General features: G+C 42.4%; 1 protein-coding gene and 1 pseudogene across 5 annotated transcripts in view; both read left to right on the forward strand.

The window, feature by feature from the left end:
• The first annotated feature begins 9,612 nt into the window (after window positions 1-9,612).
• Window positions 9,613-11,985, forward strand: LOC109271040 (ATP synthase-coupling factor 6, mitochondrial-like; annotated as a pseudogene).
• Window positions 11,986-18,877: 6,892 nt separating this feature from the next.
• DENND5A (DENN domain containing 5A) overlaps window positions 18,878-20,442 on the forward strand; it is a 118,691-nt gene continuing 117,126 nt past the window's right edge. For all 5 annotated transcript variants that reach the window (XM_019456253.2, XM_019456254.2, XM_019456256.2 and 2 more), the window contains exon 1: window positions 18,878-19,002. In XM_019456253.2, coding sequence (XP_019311798.1) covers window positions 18,891-19,002 — 112 coding nt within the window. In that variant the 5' untranslated portion in view covers window positions 18,878-18,890. The remainder of the gene's footprint in view (window positions 19,003-20,442) is intronic.

Raw genomic sequence — 20,442 nt, forward strand, 5'->3', positions numbered from 1 at the left:
GACCCTGGGTTCATGACCTGTGCCCGAATCAAGAGTTGGATGCTTAACCTAATCGGTGGCACCCCAATAAGCCCTTCTAAATAAAAATATTTAAGCATATCTTGCCTTCTATAGCTTGTTTTATAGCTTATAGTGTGCTTTCACGTACATTATCTCATTTAGACAAATTAACCATTTTATTTGTAATGAAATATTTCAGAAAACAAAAGGGCTATTTCCATTTGCTTACTTTGCTAGTAATACAAAGTAGGGTAAGATGGAAATTGTATAGGGGGCTAAAAGGACTCTTCTAATAGAAAAGTTTTCTTGTCCTGGAAATATTTGGTATGAAAAGCAGAAACCATAATATCAAGTCTTACGATGACCACTATGTATTAGCAGGGACTGTATTTTGAGAGTAGAAGGTGGGGAGACTCCCTGAATTCCTAAATCCAAGGTTCAGTATCATCCAGCATCTGGAGCTGTGCCAAATGGGTACTCTTGTCATGATGACTGAACTGCTAGGTAAAGAGGGCTGGGGAGTAGAATTGACTCAGTATATTAACCATGAGAGTTCTGGAGCACCACCTCAAAATCTGAGGGGAGTTTTAAAAACTACTCAGATCTGGGGCGCCTGGGTGGCTCAGTCGGTTAAGCGTCCGACTTTGGCTCAGGTCACGATCTCGTGGTCCGTGAGTTCGAGCCCCGCGTCGCTCTGTGCTGACAGCTCAGAGCCTGGAGCCTGTTTCAGATTCTGTGTCTCCCTCTCTCTGACCCTTGTTCATGCTCTGTCTCTCTCTGTCTCAAAAATAAATAAAAACGTTAAAAAAAAATTTTTTTTTTAATTAAAAAAAAAAACTACTCAGATCAACATAATAACATGGAAGTCAAGGGAGGGAGGGAATATACTGTTCAAGTTTGTACATTTTAGATGGCAAACTAGTCATATTTTAGCATTGTCTCAACTTTCTAGAGTGAGTCTCTAAGAATCTTCATCATGCAATTATAGTCTGGAAGATGATATTTTGTCCAGCATTAACTGATACTTCTTTGAGAAAACAGGTTCTTTCCTGGAAAACTAACAGGCCCAAGGCAGACATGAGTGTGGGTTCAAAACACCTACTTTACTTTGACCTTTGAGACAGGATTTCCTGGTGACTAGGTCAGCAATTGGCCTTGCTTTTAAATTGTTAGAATACCAGTCAAGGTTTGTGATAGTTAATTTTATGTGTCAACTTGTCTGGCCAAGGGATACCCAAATAGCTGGTTAAACCTTTTTAGGTGTGTCTGTAAGGGTGTTTTCAGAAGAGATTAGCACTTGAATTGGTCAGAGTAAAGCAGATAGCCTTCCCCAAGTCATTGAGGGCCAGAATAGAACAAAATGGTTGAATTCACTCTGTCTGACTGTTGAGACATTGATCATCTGCCCCTGCCATTCCTGTATCTCAGGCCTTCAGACCTGGACTAGAAACTGCCATCGTTGACTCTCAAGCCTTCCAACTATGCCACAGGCCTTCCTGGGTCTCCAGCTTGCAGACAGCAGATGGTGGGCCCTCTCAGCCTCCATAATCACACTAACCAATATCTTCTAACAAATCTCTTTACATATCTATATATCTATATCTGTATCTATATCTATGTATCTCCTCTTGGTTCTGTTTGTCTGGAGAGCCCTAATTCAAGGTTCTAAGCTACTGTTAACTAGAGACGTGAAGTAGCAATACATATTGCAGAGGAAACTTGGAACTTCTGGCTAGAACATGCCAAAATGTTATATAAGTAGAGGCTTTGGAAGTGATGAAGGAGTAGTGATTGATACAAAACATTAGAATTTATCATCAAGAATTATATGTGGTCTTAAAGGTATAAATGCTCATGTCACTGTACTGGTATACATGACTTCTCATATAATGTATTTGGTAACGTGGATAATCATTAGAATTTATACATACAGCTTCTGGCTACACAAAAGTAGAAGGGAAGAAGAATCTATGTAAGGCTTGGGAGATTTTACATCAAGTCATGTGATAAGGGTGCTATGGGGATGCATCGTAGAACATCAATCCTAACTGGACTCAAACCTTACAGGAGTGAGGGGTTAAGTGTAGGAACTAAGACCACCAAAAACCTGAGAAGCAGTCAAATCATCTTTCTTAGGGCTGTAATCTGGGTGGAGGAGAAAGCAGGATGAGAGACTGGTCATCAGATAGTAATTCTAACCAGTCTTGTTGGGAAGGGAGGCCTCAGTTCAGACTTGAGCTGGAATTGAGTTCAGAGGCCCACGGGGTAAGGTTCTGGGCAGTGGAAATAACCACATTCCTGTTTGGTCAAAATGCTGCCTGAATGCTACCCTGGACATCAATTTACTTTGGCTATGAATGTGTGGAAAGGCATGGTTATGAACAAAACAGAAGCCTAGGAGGCCTTAGAATACACAGGGAAGGTTCTGAGAAAACAAAGGGCTGCTTGGGGGTGGGAGAGCAGGGGTTGGGATCAACACTAACCCATTTGTTACTGTTGTGGTGAAGCTGGACATTTGGGGGGCAGGTTGCATTCATGTCCTGGTAGTTTATAAACTGATTATTATTAGGTTTCATTGATTGCAAGCAACAAAACTTGACTCTGGCTTGAGCAAAAGGATTTTTATCAGCATCTCTGGAGGCTGGAACCCAGAAACACTGGAATAACCTCATAGCAGGATGAAAGGATACTGCTGATGGAATGAATAAATTACTGTCTTAACCATGTTGTCAGTTGCTCTGCATTCACATTCCAGGAGTCACATGCCCACCATTCAGCCAGGGCACCTGATTATAGTTCACCAGACTAATGCAAAAAGAAGTTGGAATGCAGACAGGGAGGAAAAATGGATTCAAGGTAACTAAAAAGCAGCAAATGGGAAATTTGAAAAGAGCTGCAGTGACTGAAACTTATGAGTAGAAAATGTGGAGGTCATACATACCATGCCATGTCCTTTCCCCTAACAGTGACAGAGACTCTGAAATGAAACCCTAAAACCATCAGGAAGTCCATCTATGATATGCTTTCTTGGCAAGGGACAGAGACAAAAGAGAGACCTGGTTCTGAGGGTGAGGAGAGTGGCAGGCAGAAGACCCTGCCTGGGAACTCACCCAATTTGGAGGTTTTGCTGTTTATGCAATAAGAATATGCAATACAGAACTCTAAAAGTAAAAGTCCCCCAGTTTTGCCTCTCTGTCAGTCTTTATCCTAAAATGGCTCCATGCACACATCCAGTTTTTTATGCCAAATAGTAGCCATTCTTTATTCTCTCTTCATCCAAATACAGTTAGTTCATCAGCAAGACTTATTAATTGTACCTCCAAAACTCTTGAATCTAACTTCTTCCATTTTTACTGCTAGCATCCTAGTTAGTCCAAGTCCATCATTACCTTTGTTCGGAAGTACCTCAATAACCTCCTAATTTGTCTGTCTTGTCCCAAGCTTGCTTCCTAAACTCCAGTTTTTACACAGCAGCCAGCACAATCTCTTCAAAACTCAAGTTACCTATCAAAATGGTGAACTAGAATAGCCTGCTGGCTTCCTCTCCAAAATCAACCCTAGAGAAACGATGGAAGCAAGAGAGAAGCACAATTCTGAGAAGTGAACAACAAACCATGAGAAAGCCCTGGGGGGAGAATGAAAGCTTTAGTTAGCTCTGTGTCTGTGTGCATGTGCGTGTTCACTAATATTAGCAGCTATAGCCATGGTGGAAGACTAGAGGGCAATGAGACAATGGAGTTTTAAAGTTCTGTTTTTCCCTTCCTGCATTAAATGATAGCTCAGACTTGCCATGTCACCAGAATAACAGGATGGTGCAAAAGCCCTGTTGGGGTGAAGAATTGGTAAATATCACTTCTCTCTCCCTGCTCCTCCATCAAGGACTGGGCAATCATAAACTAAGGAGACTACCTCCTACACTGGGGTTTCTGACCAAGAGTTTATAGGTAACCTGTTGTGAGCCCTTTTGGTTCCACATGTCCTTGGTTCTGCCTGTACAGACCCCCACCACTGTGACTTCCTGCAGAGCCAGCTCCTGGATGAGGAGATGAAACTCAGCAAGAAGCTGGCCATCACCTGACTAATCTCTGCAGTCTTGTTCCAGACTGGGCTGGGCGAGGATCTCTTCGAAAAGCTCATCCTCCTCATTAGATTTATTTACTCTTCTGCTTCTCTTAACATGGGAGATCCTTGGGCACAGGACCTTTGCTGGTGGGAGGGAAGGTTGATGAGGTCTCAACCAACTGGTATTGCTTGAAGAAATGAAGGGGTAAAGGAACTACAAACCCTCAGGAGGCGGGAGAGCAAGTAGTATGAGTGTGGACAAAGTGTAGTTGGAGGGACAAGATGTGGGGCCAGCATTGTGCAGCTTCAGGGAGTGGAAGCTGGGCCTGGAGCTTTTCTATTTACGGTCAAAGCCCAGATCTGAGGCTTCATAAGAAGATCTTGAGCAGAATGGACTTTTCAACTCATACTTTGAAAAAAGAGAAGTGCTGTTGAAAAAGCTCTGAACATGAAGTCTGGGAGTTGGGACCATCACAGCAAGGGATCAGTGTCATCAAACTACTCCAGGTTTGTTTGTTTGAAGAAAGGGTTTAATGAATAAATGCATACTTACAAGTTGTGCATTGTATTTTTTTTAATTGACCAGATGTTTTAGCTTAGTTTCATCATTATTAATGGTGGTATGGTAGGGGTGTATTCCAGTAGAACGTGTGATGTTTGGGAGTTGATTTCAAGCAAGTTGATTTTGAGCAAATTCTAGAAATTTTAAACGGAAAAGAGAACCTAATGAAGGGAATTGTAGGTTTTATGAAATTATTGAAACGTTTGGAGGAGCAGGTGTTAGACTGAAGATCAAAGAATGATTCCTAGAAAACTCCAGAACTGGCAGTAATTGTGTTCAGGAATTCACCAAATAGCTATGATTCAGAATTTAGGAGGACAGGATCTAAGCTACTGTATCAACCATTGCTGCTTCTTAGATCCTGGAAGAAAGAGGCTGCTACTTTTGTCGCCGAAATTTTGTCACATCATCCACAAAGCTGGAGATGGACCATTGGCATCTCTACAATCCTTCCTGCCAGTGGAACACTGCCAAAAGCAGCAGGAAAATAGCCTTTGTTTTTCTTTTCCATTCAAATTTCTTGCAAGGGCATCTAATTTGTGAAAACTATTTTGCATGCAGAATTCTAGTTTTTAGAGTTTGTAGCTTTCCAGCCTCTGCAATATAGAAATAATCAGGGCCACCTACATAATTTGCAGGGCTCAGTGCAAAAATGAAAATGCAGAGCCCTTTATTTAAAAAGCAGGAAAAAAAAAGTTACCATTAAAGGTAGTAAAATATAAAGATTTTTCTTTTCTTCCAGGGTCTCCTCTTGACTTGGATATGGTGTTTGTCTTTTCTTTCTTACTTTTTTTTTTTTTTTTAAGTAGTCTTTATGCCATGCACGGAGCCCAATGCGGGACCTGAACTCATAACCCTGAGATCAAGACCCAAGCTGAGATCAAGAGCCAGCCGCTTAACTGACTGAGCCACCCAGGTGCCCCTAGTGTTTTTATTTTCTATTTAATGCTGTTCTAAGTAAAGAAAGATTAAAATTGTAATTTGTTAGCTTGAAATTTACATTTATTTTTATTTTGTGCCATGCCAGCCTTAAATGCAAATATTAAGAGTATTTAACTGCATGTGGAATCTCTGAAATTATACGGTTCTACTTTAAAGCTCATACATGCATATGTATTTAATTCTAGCATGAATAGTAGAAATGCTGCAGAAGGTAACTCAACTGTTTTTATTTCATTTCTGATGTGAGCACATTCTACCAACAGCTTCTACTTTCAACTTAGTGATGAGTAAAGAAGGATTCAAAGGAGAAGGAACTATGGGTTGCCCTATTTTTCCCTTTCCTTCTATGTTATCATTTTTAGCAAGTGATTGTTGCAAGGAAGACACATACATAAAAATGTGATAGCATTCCTCTGTCGTTCGTGTCTTAGAATGCCATTGCCTTCTTTCTGTGTTAGAAACTGGGTGGCTCAGTTGGTTAAACATCTGACTCTTGGTTTCTACTCAGGTCACGATCTCACAGTTCATGAGTTCGAGTCCTGCATTAGGCTCTATGTTGACAGTGCAGAGCCTGCTTGGGATTCTCTCTCTCTCTCTCTCTCTGCCCCTCCCCTGCTCCCTCTCTCTGTCTCTCTTTCAAAATAAATAAATACAGTTAAAAATTTTTTTTAAAGAAGCAAGTTCTGGTTTAAATGGAAAGCATGTCCTGTCAGGACAGTCAGCACCCCTGCTTATGCAGTTGTGGATATAACATGCTAGTTTTTGGGGGTTCTTTAATGTTTATTTCTTTTTGAGAGGGACAGAGACAGAGACAGAGCATGAGCAGGGGAGGGACAGAAAGAGAAGGAGACACAGAATCCGAAGCAAGCTCCAGGATCCGAGCTGTCAGCACAGAGCCCAAAGTGGGGCTCAAACCCACGAACCGCGAGATCATGACCTGAGCCAAAGTCAGAGCTTAACCGACTGAGCCACCCAGGCACCCCATAACATGCTAGTTTTGCTGAGCCCTCAGGTATCACAGGCACACTGGAATTGTCTGCTCATGGAATATTGCAAATGCTGTATGGGAATGAAGCAGCAAGGAAGAGCAGGTGTGCACATTGCCCATATAGCATCTGCTCATGTGCATGCCACTTTGTCCCATCAGACTTCACTTACAAAATACATGTTCAGAGATAAAGTTATTAAGAATTTTAAAACAGCAACAGCAAAGCATTAAACCAAGTTCATGGGCCTTCTGAATACAGAGCCCTGTGCATAGGTGAAATACCCATGAAGCTGGCCCTAGGCATAACAAAAGGAGGTAGGAATGGATGTTGACTGTGAACCACTTTCTACTTTTGTGAAGCCCGGTTATGCTTACTGTGTCCTGCTGTTTACTGGCACCTCTTTGGGCAATGTAGAAAAAAAGCAGTCCCTCTGTTAGACCTTACTGATTTTGAGTGAACTAGAAAAAGGTGCCCTTTCTTAAGATACTTTACTGCCATCTGTTGGAAAACTGTCATAACTTTATAAATTAATGGTGACTACAATGAATGGTGTCTCTTGGGCAATGCTCGATCTGTAAAAATGTGAGTGGCAGCCCTGCCTGTTACCTTCAGGGTCCCTGGGCACCAGAGGCATACACGCTGACAACTCACGACCTGAGCTTGGCAACTTCAGTGGGCAGCGGGCAGGGGTTGAGGTGGCAGACCTACAGGTGGCCCAGGCATACCTCTGAATTCCAGCCTCAGAAGCATTCGGTTGAGAATCAAGACCAGTTGTTCCTCTTTTTACATTGTCCCGCCCCTTGGCAGCCCATGAAGATTGTCACGGTGGGGGCTTTTGTCCAGTTCCAACATCTGACAAAGCCTAGTGGATGGAAATAGTATTTTTTATCTAGAGCAAGACTATACAGGCGAAAATAAAATGTAAAAAAATTTCCTTTTTTTTTTTTGGCTTTTGGCTGGAATTACATTAACTCTTTGTGATCCACATATCTTGTGCTAATGAAAAAATCTTAACATCAGATAAATGTACCTTTGTTTATAAAAAATAGGAAAACTGACTATAAATGCAATTTGTTCAGAGATCTTTCTAATTATAGGGCCCTTGGGGTGGGAAAGCAATAAAAGGACTCCCAAAGATGCAGTTGTTGGAAACCCTGCTCATGCATAGGCCCTTCTTCAGAGATGTGGGTAAGCCAAAGACTTGAGGGAGCAATGGGTCTGCCTGAGGTCACAACATCTGAGTAAACTGCAGAGTTAGGATTCTGACTTGGGCATCAGAATCAAGTGGCTCCTGAGCCTGGCACCTTTTCAATCCCCAAGAGTGGAAGAGTGGGCATCTGCTTCTTTCTTCCTCCTCCTTCTCTTCTTCTTCGTCCTGAAATTTCATGAACCTTTATTCAGACTCAGAAAGAACCCAAACCATTTCATTAACATTTGCCAAAAGATTACTGGATATTGTGACTGCATTGCATTTAATAACAGTGGCTAAGAATTCTTTTGTAAGCTCCATACTTACTAGTGAACCAATGATATCTCTTCTTTGTCCACAGAATACATTAAACTGTACTCTTAAAAGTGGAGCATCTCCTTATGCATGGGTAAAGACAAAGTGTTCTCCAAATACGGTCTAGGACATATTGTTCTGAACTTTGGAAATACAGTTCCTTTTGTGATTACAGTTAATTTTTTTTTTAAGTTTATTTGGGGCGGGGCACAGAGAGAGGACAAGAGAGAGAATCCCAATCAGGTTCCACACTGGCAGCGCAGAGCCTGACACAGGGTCAAACTCATGAACCGAACTATGAGATCGTGACCTGAGCCCAAGTTGGATGCTTAACTGACTGAGCCACCCAGACGCCCCTTGATGTGCTGTTTTAATTCTGTCAATATTATTACTGTAAATTTAATCATATCAATAATTAAATACCATTAGTTTTCTCTATAGTAATTCTGGTATCATTTTTCTGTCACACTAAAAGCAGATTGATATAACTTGGAAAACTGATAGTATAACTGTATGTTTTTGTTTACAGTCAGCTGGGAAAAAAGTTCTAAAATATTCAATTATCAATTCTATATGTGTTTTCCCATTTTTTATTAAGGTATCATTTACATATAGTTAAATTAACCCTTTTTAGTGTATGTTTTCATGAGATATGACAAATAGAAACAATTATGTAACCTCCATCACAATCAAGTTGTATTACAATTCCATCACCCCCAAAGAAATTTTTGAGAGTTCAGCCACAGTTAAATATATCTTCCTTTTGGGATCTTGTCCAAGGGCCTTTCACTTCCCTCACTAGACCATCTGGCCTTTCCCAGGAAGTTCTTAGCCCTCAAGTTGATGGGAATAGCGAGGCCACTGTGTTCACAGTCCAAGGGAGAGGGCTGGCAACAGCACGTATAAGGCCATGTACCCAGACTCTCAAAAGAGTCCTCAACCTAGGAGGATTGAGGGGAGGAGTAGACCACCAGTGAGTCACTCCTGGGTTTGTCAAGAGGCAAAGGTACCCTATACTTACCTGTTTTTGCCACTCTGCCCTGCCTTAACCTCCTCAGGTACACACAACACACAGTTATTTACATGTGCACATACACAAAAATATCTCTAATATACATAAATACATACATATACATGATCAACCCTATGCACAAATGTTCACTGACATATAAACTCAGACATGTACATAGACATGCACATGCATGTGCTGATGAACGACTTCTGGGAAAGTTGCAACATGTGTGGACATTATCTGCAATTTGCTCTTCCTGTTGCTCAACTTCATACTTCCCCATGCCAGAAGACATCAGATGCTGCTTGATTCTGACTCTTCCTTGGGGCTTCTCTCTTGCTATAGGTTATGGTAGCTAAAGGGTGATTTCTAATTTTCAACCAATTCAGGGAGTTTGTGTCATTGAGAGACAGAACGAGCCTGATGCTCATTATGAATGAGATATTGGGGGCTGGTGGGACAATAGGGCATGGGAAAGTAAAGCCTGTGTGACTTCTTTTGTAGACGTGGATCACTGTGCAGAAGCAGCTGGCTGCCAGAGATGGCTGTGAGGGTATCAGTCTATATCTAGCTGAATTTGTGTCTCTAGTCTTAAGAAAGCCCATATTGTAAAGCTTACATTTCTCTGGATCATCAATAGGATGGTGCACATGGTGAATTTTGCACATGGTGAACTCTTCTCTGAGCATTGGAGAGCATTTTGAGCACCTGTGGGTTCATCTGCTGATCTTTCTTGAATACTCCTCAGCTGTGAGCTGGGGAATGGGCAGGTTCTACTTGGGTGGAGTCAAGTTAATTCCGGTCTTGCTAGAGGAAGTGCCCCTGCTAGTATAGGCCATAGACTATTTCTGGAAGGATAAACAAAGCATTGTGAACATTGATTGCTTTGGGGGAAGGAAACTGAGTAGCTGGTATCAAGGCCCTGTTTGGTGAGATGGGGAGGGCTCTGGGAGTTCTCAGTGGAAGACCCTTAGAAGAGGCAGGGCATGAGCTCAGCCCTGAATGGGGTCAATAAGTGAAGGAGGACAATTAATCTGGTATTAGCTTAGAATCCAACATTGGCCCTACCTCCTTTTCAGAGGTTCTACATAGAACCAAAGCAAGAATGTATAGATGAAAAGGTTAGGGAGGTTGTCCCAACCTTCTTGCCTATCTAGTATGTCAGGCCAGCAGAGGGTCCTCATATTTGCCTGGCACAGTGTCCCACAACTTGCTTTTCCCTTTGGGCCCAGGACAGGCCTAGCTTAGAAGGAGAAGGTGGGGATGCCCCTGTTCCCTGAGTTTTTTGTGGACAAAGACCATTGACCCAGTGATTTTTGGACCCACATAGCTTTTCCTTTTGGAATTACAAGTCTGAGTTGGAGCAGCAGGGCCCTGTTCTAAAGCCTGAACTGCTAGGGGTGTTATCAGGGAGGGTCAGGGAGAAGGTTTTATACATGTTTGCTGACACAAATCAGAGAAAATGAGGTGGGAAAGGAGGTGCAGGGCAGGAGCTATAAACATGTGGTTCACTTTGGACTTTCCAAATTCTGAGGGGGGATGGGTAATGGACACTTTGGTCCCAAGGAGGGTGGCCGCTTGGAAAATAGTGAACAGTAAGGCTTGACTAGAGATATAGATGGTGTGAAGGGAGATTCTTGGAAGAATAATAGGATGGGTGGGTTGAGCCTGGATCAAAGAGAGCCTTAACGGTCACACTAGAAAGAGTTAGTATCCTACTAGCAATTTAGCATGACCAGAGTTACATGGATGGCACATTAATCTTGTGTGAGTAGGAGAGACCGGAGAAAGGGGATGGCATTTAAAAAGTTTTAATATTATTTATTTTTGAAGAGATGATACATTAAAATGGTTTAAAACTCAAAAAGTACAAAACAATATAAGATGAAACGTTTCCCTTCTATTTCTTATCCCAGCCATTCAGTTTCCTTCCCTAGGAGTAACCAACTTTAATAATGTCTTATTTTTCCAAAAATAGTATTATGTGTATACAAGAAAGAAAGTACATAGTTCTTTTATTTTCTCTTTTTTACACAGACACTAACATATTATACACCCTTCTTTTTCTTACATGTTTCATCTCATTTAATTAATGCAGCAAACATGTAAGCCAGTAATATCTCTATTTTACAGATGAGGCAATCGAGGCATAGAGGGGTTAAAAATTTACCTAAAATTACAGATTTTATAAATGGTAAAGTTGAGATTTGAACGTGGAGAGTCTGATTTCAGAGACCCATATTATTATAGGAATATATTATAATATCAATATTTATTGCACCAAAAATCCTAGTGGTAAAATTTATAAATCAGGAAACTGATCCCTTTCACATCAACTAAGAAGTGCTATCTTAGCATAAGTGTCTGTAAGGTAATTTTCAATTATTGACAGAATTTTCAGTTCTAGTAAGAGCTGTCTTTCGTCTGTCTCACCTAGAGCCTTCTGGTCGCAGACCTCCTCCGAGAAGTTTCCTGTCCATAGCAGAGGCTCTTTAGGTTTTCCTCGGTCATTAGGTTCACAGTCTCAGTCCATTTGAGGAGGAACATTGGTATTATAGCAGCAGCATTTACTAAGGAACTTGATCCTGTACAGAAACTTTTCATCGATAGGATTAGAGAATACAGAACTAAGCACAGGCATCTGGAGGACGTGTTGATATTGGCCCAGAGTACCAGCAAGAGCCGGAGAGGGAGTTTTTCAAAACTTAACCAAATGTATGGTAAAGCAGACATGAATACGTTCCCTAACTTCACATTTGAAGATCCCAAATCTGAAGCCATTGAAAAACTCCAGTCCTGAAGAAATAATGTAAAATTTATTTGGTAATTTGTCCTAGATTAGTTGCACAACTGGTCAGAAGTATCAGAATAAATATGTATTTCTCAACTGTCAAAAAGAAATAAAAAGCTGTCTTTCAATACATGAGTTTATTTTCTCTACATTTAAAAAAAAATTCTCTGATGGGGCGCCTGGGTGGCTCAGTCGGTTAAGCATCCAACTTCGGCTCAGGTCATGATCTTGGTGGTTCGGGGGTTTGAGCCCCCCCATTGGGCTCTGTGCTGACAGCTTAGGGCCTGGAGCCTGCTTTGGATTCTATGTCTCCCACTCTCCCTGCCCTTACCCTGCTCATACTCTGTCTCTCTTTCTCTCTCAAAAATAAACGCGAGTGTGTAAGGGTCAGAGAGAGAGGGGAGACACAGAATCTGAAGCAGGCCCCAGGCTCCGAGCTGTCAGCACAGAGCCCGACACAGGGCTCAAACCCATGAGCTGCGAGATCATGACCTGAGCTGAAGTCAGATGCTCAAATGACTGAGCCACCCAGGCACACTTACTTTTTCATTTTTAAAAACTAGTGTCCAGGAAGTAAGTTCAGAACAACTAACTAAATAAAGATGAGTTACCTTGAAATTCCATTATTTTTCCAAATGTGGGATTTTTCTCAATTTAAAAATTTGTGGCAAAATAAATGTACGTAACATAAAATTTACCATATTAATAATGTTTAAGTGTACAGTTCAGTGGTATTAAGTACATTTATAATGTGTAACCATCACCACCGTCCATCTCTAAAACTCTTTTCATCTTGCAAAATGGGAACTCTATACCCATTCAATAATGACTTCTCACTCATTCTTCTCTCCCCTGGCAACCACCATTCTACTTTCAAGTCCCTAGGATTTTGACTAGTCTAGGTAACTCAAGTAAGTGGAATCATATAGTATTTGTCTTTTTGTGACAGGCTTATTTCATCTAGTGTAATGTCCTCAAAGTTCATCCATGTTGTAGCATGTGTCTTCTTTTCCTTCTTTTTAAGGCTGAAAAATATTCCATTGTGTATATATACTACATTTCAGCTAGCCATTCATTCATGGATGGACATTTGGGTTGCTTTCACATTTTAGCTATTATACACACTGTTTTGCACTTGCTTTTTACATTAACAGTGTATCTTGAATATTTTTCCACATCAGTACACAATGTGTCTCCTTTTTTTATCTTTCCTTCTTTTTATTTTTTTGTTTTAGAAAATACTTCAATTTTTTGCACAAACTGTAGTTTCTTTGACTTGTCCCCTATAGCTGGATATTTGGATTGTTACACATTGGTTTTGTTTTTGTTGCTACATACTATGATATATATATTTACTTATCTCTCTATCTATCTAAATATGATCCATCATATATATGATCCAAGATACACCAATGACCTCATTCCATCTTTCAAAGCAGGGTTTGGCTCTGCTGTTGGGCTGATCTGTTGTGATCATATCCTCCTTCCCCTTTACTTTGCTATTGCTTTTTCAGGCTACAGGCTCACAAGGTACAGCCCTGCTGTTCCTACATTCCTTCAGGGCAGAGCCAACATTCAAGGGAGTAATAAAAAGGCAAATAATTTGGTGTCCCTTCAAACTGTTTTTTTTTTTTTTGCAGGAATTCTTTTTAAAAATTTTTTACTTTTAGAAAATTTTTTAAAGTATTTTTTTATTTTTTAATTACATCCAAATTAGTTAGCATATAGTGAAACAATGATTTCAGGAGTAGATTCCTTAATTCTCCTTACCCATTTAGCCCGTCCCCCCTCCCACAACCCCTCCAGTAACCCTCAGTTTGTTCTCCATATTTATGAGTCTCTTCTGTTTTGTCCCCCTCCCTGTTTTTATATTATTTTTATTTCCCTTCCCTATGTTCATCTGTTTTGTCTCTTAAAGTCCTCATATGAGTGAAATCATATGATTTTTGTCTTTCTCTGACTAATTTCACTTAGCATAATACCCTCCAGTTCCATCCACGTAGTTGCAAATGGCAAGATTTCCTTCTTTTTGATTGCCGAGTAGTATATATGTATATATATATATATGTGTGTGTATATATATGTGTGTGTATATATATGTGTGTGTATATATATATATGTGTGTGTATATATATGTGTGTGTATATATATATATATATATGTGTGTATATATATATATGTGTGTGTATATATATATATATATGTGTGTGTATATATATATATATGTGTGTGTGTATATATATATATATGTGTGTGTGTATATATATATATATATATACACACACACATATATATATATATACACACACACATATATATATATATCACATCTTCTTTAACCAATATCCATCTATCTTTCCATACTTTGGCTATTGTTGATAGTGCTGCTATAAACATGCGGGTACATGTGTCCCTTCGAAACAGCACACCTGTATCCCTTGGATAAATGCCTAGTAGTGCAATTGCTGGGTCGTAGGGTAGTTCTGTTTTTAGTTTTTTGAGGAACCTCCATACTGTTCTCCAGAGTGGCTGCACCAGCTTGCATTCCCACCCTTCAAACTAGTTTAAAATACTTGTTGAGGTGTGCCTGGCTAGTTCAGTCAGTAGAGCATGTGACTCTGATTTTGGGGTCATGAGTTCAAGCCCCATATTGGGCACAGAACTTACCTAAAAAAATAAATTATTAAATAGATATATATCAAGCAAAAAGAACTGATTTATTAATAAAAATGGTATATTTTTTATATTAAAATGAGGGATTTATTACATTCATTGTATATATCATTGTGTTTTATTCAATGTGAATTTGTTTTTATTTCCCAGTTTTTCCACTATTGATATCATTATCTAGCAACAGTCATTAAAAGTAGAGGTAACTTATAAAGTTCCAAAGTATTTTTGAAATATGCTTAGTAATTTTTTGGATTTCATATAACCAGAATGTTTCACACTTTCAGTAGCTTGTTCTTTTTTCAGTTTCCTTTTATAATTTTCTGAGCCAGACAATTTTAAAGGGATTATAAGTTAGAAAGCATTGTGCTATGCTTTAATCATTATTTTCTGTAACTAAGAGAACTTTCTAATGTGTGTGTGGAGAGAGAGAGAGAGAGAGAGAGAGAGAGAAATCAAGAATGAGTGTAAGGTTTTTGCATGAGCTGAAAGAATGGGGTTTCCATTTGCTTATATGGGGAAAGAGTGTGGAAGGGGCAGCATCATGGAGACAAATCAGAAATACAATTTGGAATATGAAATGCCTTTTAGACCTCCAAACTGAGATGTTTAGAAGTCAGTTAGATATACAAATCTTGAGTTCAGGGACAAGTTCTAGGCAGAGTTAATATACATAAAGTGCTTAAAACAGTGCCTTGGAGATATATATAAAGTTTATTTATTTGGAGAGAACGTGAGTGGGGGAGAGGGGCAGAGGGAGAGGGAGAATCACAAGCAGTCTCCATGCTCAGTGCAGAGCCCAACAAGGGGCTCGATCCCACAACCCTGGGATCATGACCTGAGTAGAAATCAGGAGTCAGATACTCAACTGACTGAGCCACCCAGGTGCCCCTCAATCTTTTATATTATGGATAGTGCTTTCTGTAACTTGTTTACAAAGTCCCTACCCAGAGGTTAGAAATGTATTTGTTAATATTATCTTTAGAAGATTTAAACTTTTGTTCATGACATTTATAACTTCTTAATACATCTCAAGTTGATTTTTGTTCTGGAGCCTTTCCTCTACATGCTTGATTCAGAGATCTAGGCTCCTTCTGTCTTCTGTTTCACCTTTCCTTAGAACCTCAGAATTCTTCTAGCTGGTGAAAAGCCTACAAGAGAGACTGAAGCCTCATTTACTTCTTAAATACACTGACCCAGCAGTGACACACATAAATTCCTGCACATATTCCATTGGTAAGAACTAGTCACATGGCCACATCTAGATGCAAGTGGGACTGGGAAATGTTGCCATGAGCAGACAGTTGTTTCCTAGGGACAATGCCACACACTGTGTTAAGGGGAAACATGATTTTTTGAGCTACAAGGTAACTCCACAACTTTTACCATCTTCTACCGCTCTTCCCACCCCAACCCTTCCCAGCCACCTTAGGCTTCTTATAGCTCCTTGAACACTCCAGGCACACTTCTGCCTCCTGCCCTTTCCTGGAATTACCTTCCCTTACATGTTCACTTGCTCTCTCTAATGTCCTTCATTATGAAATGGGTGCCCTGGAATGCTACTTATTAAGAATGTATTATGTCCCAGATATCTGAAATTCCTTTTTTCATTGATTTTTAAAAATTAATTTAATAATCTTCAAATCAATCTTGTGAAAAAGGTTAAGAATGATTATTCTTACTCCAGAGAGGTTAATTGATGTGCCTCAGTTCACACAGCTAGTAAAAGCAGGAGTGGGGATTTAAACACTAAATCTAAAGAACATCCAGCTTTGTTTTCTCTCTGACTCTCAATAGAAGCAATCACTCTGCCAAACATATTTCCTATTGGGAAGGAGATCACTTTACAATTGAGTATTCTGGGCCTCTGAGCAGTTACATTTCCCAAGGCAAATTAATACAGTTGGGGTTTTGTTTCGAATTTGTGTTTTATGAGTTGACTTGGTGTGAGAGATCTCCCAGCACCTGATTGTCTTGGATGCATTGGATAAAAAGTCTCTGGACTAGAGAGAGCACGCAAGCTGGGAAGGGGCAGAGAGAGAGGGAGACACAGAATCCGAAGCAGGCTCCAGGCTCTGAACTGTCAGCACAGAGCTTGACGCGGGGCTCAAACTGACCAACTCACCAACTCCTAACCAACTGAACCATCCAGGAGCCCCAAAAGTCTCTGGACTTTTAAACTGAGGACATTTAAGCTTTTTTTCAAGTCTTTTTCCATATCGCCCTCAGTAATCATTTTAAGATGTCAGTCAGATCTTGTCATTCTTCAGCTTAAATTCCTCTAAGTTACCATTCCTCACACACACTTCACAGAGTAAATTCTCTAGCCTGGCATTTGAAGACTTTCCTGCTCTGTCCCTCTTCTCTTTCCCTGGTTTCATCCCCCTTTAATTCTCCATTTCCCATTAAAATGAATTACTTGCTGTTGCCTGAATGTACCATTTTAATCTGTCACTCCCTGTTGTTGCCCATGCTTCCTGAAACATCTTCTTTCTCTCCCTTTTTACCTGAGAAGTTCCTTTTGATCCTCTGGAACTCAGGTCACATTATACCTCCTTCTGGAAACCTTCCCTGACCATCTCCCAACCTGGGGAGATGCCCAGATGCCTTGTAATTATTTAGCTCCCTAATCCCCCTCTACTGTCTGTGTCTCCAACATACAGGATGGGGGAGGATTATTCATATCATCCTGAATAAACTTTGTGAAGCTACTTTCTCCTCCCCACTTTTTGTCCCCTCAGTTCAGCCAGGTTACATACAGGGAGGGGCAGGTGCTATGGTTCCCAGTGATGTTGGTTGTGACCTCCAGGCCACCCTCCCCAAGGCAACCAATGCTTGAGAGAAGTACCCAGGAGAGAACCCAGGAGAGAGCCCAGGGTTAGTCCTTGGGGAAACCAGCTGCCTTCCAGAGTTCTTAGTAGCAGCCTGCCAGATCAAACCTTTTGCTGGAATAATAATAATTTATAATAATTATGGAGTGCTTTTCATGTTCCAGGCACTATTATGACCATTTTACCTGTTTGCACATTTATCTTATGTAATCTTCACAAAAACATGATGGCTGGCACCTGGAGAGTGCCCAAGGTCACATAGTAAATGACAAAGTCAGGATTCAAATCTGAGCATTCTGTTTCTAGAGCCCATGGTGGTAACCAAGATACTATATTACCTTCCTGGCTTCTGATCTCCAGTTTCCTGCCTACCTTCTACGGGAACCAAATCAGAGGGTCCCAAGACAAGGAGCAAGAAGCAAGTTTCTCTCCTCCTCATCCCCCACTTTTTCTCAGGAGGACCAGCTCAGAGATGGATCTGAGATTTCTCATAAGTAGAAAGGGAGCTCCTAAGTGGCTGGGGCCTCTGGAGGCCCTAGGAGAGAGATGAGAACAGCCTGGTGCATGGGAAAAGGCCTGGATGAGGTGGTGGGTGAGGGAGTTGGGAGCTGGCAGCGAGCCCAGGATTCTAGTCCGGGTTTTGTCTCTTAGACTCTATATAAAGTTGGGGGGAAGTCTTTGCTTCTTTCTGAGCCTTAGTTTTCCCCATTTGTAAAACAAGGGTAAATACTGGACTGGCTGATCCATCTCCACCAAGAGGGGGCATCTTCAGCTCTCCTGCCCGAGGAAAGGGCAGGGCACGGAAGCCAGGGAGCAGGGGCAGGGAGAAGACGCTATCTGGGGTCTAGGTCTAGTCTGGAGATGGGACCAGGTGGGGTGTTGAGCTCAGTCTTGCGACCCCATTCCTGTGACAGGGCCGGTTAAGGAGGAGACGTCTGGACCGCCAAGTAGGAGGAAGAGGTGGGGGGACAGAACGTGGGCCAGGCTCTCGGCTCTGCAGGATGCGCCCACTCATCCCTCACCTCCTTATCCTCTCAAAAGGAGTCGCAGCCTGTAGAAGGTAGCGGTTGCCGGCGACCCGGCAGTGGCCGGCGGCGCTGCGGCTGCCGCCTGGGAAGCTGCCGCCCTCCGGGCCCGAAGAGCATCACGTCATCCTTTCCGCCAGGCTCCCGCCCCCCTCCCCGACGGCGCCTGCGCAGGCGCGGCGGGAGGGGGTCGCGGTGGGGGCTCTCTCCTCAGCGCTTTCCGCCCTTCTCCAAGCTCGCTCGGGTCGCGGAGCTCTCGGCGGGCGGCAGCGGCGGCGGCGCAGAGAGGAAGGCGTCCAGGATGCGGCGCGGGGCGGCCCGGTGCCCCCCTGACCCGTCACGGCAGCCGCGGCGGCCGCGGGGACCGGGCCAGGGCCGGGGGCGGCGGCCCGAGCCGCGGTAGCGGCGGCGGCGGGAGGGGCAGCCTGAGGGCGGACGGGCGGGCGCCCTGGTGCGGGGGCTCCGCACTCCGCACGGCCCGGCCCGGCTCGGCCCCGGCGCCATGAGCGGCGGCGGCGGCGGCGGAGGGGGCTCGGCGCCCAGTCGTTTCGCCGACTACTTTGTCATCTGCGGGCTGGACACCGAGACCGGGCTGGAGCCGGACGAGCTGTCGGGTGAGTGCGCGCGGAGCCCCGTGCTGCCTCCCTGCGCCCACTGCGGCCCGGGACCCTCGAGGAAACCTCCCCGCTTTGTCCCGGGATCTGGGCGAGGGCCGGTCCGCAGGACCCACGGCTGGCGCGGAGGAAGGGGGCATCGGGCTGGAGGTGGGGAAGCGAGGTTAGAGGCTTTGAGCCGCGAGGTGTCCGAACGGCCCCTCTGCTTCTCTGCGCGTTGTCCTGTAGTAGGGGACGAGGAGGAGAGGGAAGCGTTGTGTGATCTGTCTGGTGAAGGTAGAGTGACTTAGTACAAGATAAAGGTAAGCTTGTTCTCGAACACCCGTTAGGTGAGAGAAGAAGGTATTTCACGATTAGTGCAAGTAAGTTCTACCCAGACTTTTAAAAAAACCAAGGAGAGCAAAACAGAAACTTGGTGAGTTTTTCTGGCCCCTTCCCAAGAAGCCAGTTCCTCAAAACCAGCCCTGGGATGGGCCCCCTGTTTGATAGGACATGAAGTAAAGTTGAGCCATGAAGTGAAGTTGAGCCACACGAAGAAGGGTAAGAACTCTCTTAGTTCTAGAAGGTCCTCTACCCCGAGGCTGTGCCTCTTTTTATGAAAAGTAATTGGTGGCCTTTTATGAGATCAGTGTCATTTGTGAATAAAAGCGCAGCAACCTAGTGGGAGAGTCTGGGTTGGGTCGTTAGGCTTCTCAAGTCATCTTTCAAAGAGGAAGTGGTAGGGGAGCGAAGATGGGGCCCAGATCAGATTTGGTAAGAATTGCAGAAGAATGTCATAATTGTAAAATCCCCATGAATTCCACTGCACTGTCATTGGAGCCTTTGAATTGCAACAGTTTTGAAAAAGTTTTTGTCTGGAGTGTCCAGTTTGTAGGTGTCATGTGAGTGGAGGTTTGTTGTTGTCATCCTGACTTGAGAGGGGATACCCCCTTTCCAGTGCTCTGTCATGATGTATTCACTTAAGTTTCCTGAGATTATGCTGTTGACTAATTTTACTTTGTTTCAGAGATAATGGGACAGGGTTGTTGGTTTATTTTTTAATTTTTTTTAATTAAAAAATTTTTTTTATGTTATTTATTTTTGAGAGAGACAGAACACGAGCGGGGGAGGGGCAGAGAGAGAGGAAGACACAGAATCTGAAGCAGGCTCCAGGTTCTGAGCTGTGAGCACAGAGCCTGATGAGGGGCTCGAACTCACCAACAGTGAGATCATGACCTGAGCCAACGTTGGAGGCTCAACTGACTGAGCCACCCAGGCACCCGTTTGTTTATTTTTGTCACCAGAAAAATTTCTATGTTTCTTATGAAAAAAAAAAAAAAATTAGGTGCATACTTCAAGTGACAAAAATAGATCATCTTTTAAAAAACGTGATAAATTGATGACTTTTATCAAGGTCAAAACAAATATTATTTTCTCAAATTTATAGCAGATGGAAAAGAA

The sequence above is a fragment of the Panthera pardus genome, unplaced genomic scaffold, assembly GCF_024362965.1.
Source record: "Panthera pardus isolate Hobbes unplaced genomic scaffold, ASM2436296v1 HiC_scaffold_12, whole genome shotgun sequence".
NCBI classification, from domain to species: domain Eukaryota; kingdom Metazoa; phylum Chordata; class Mammalia; order Carnivora; family Felidae; genus Panthera; species Panthera pardus.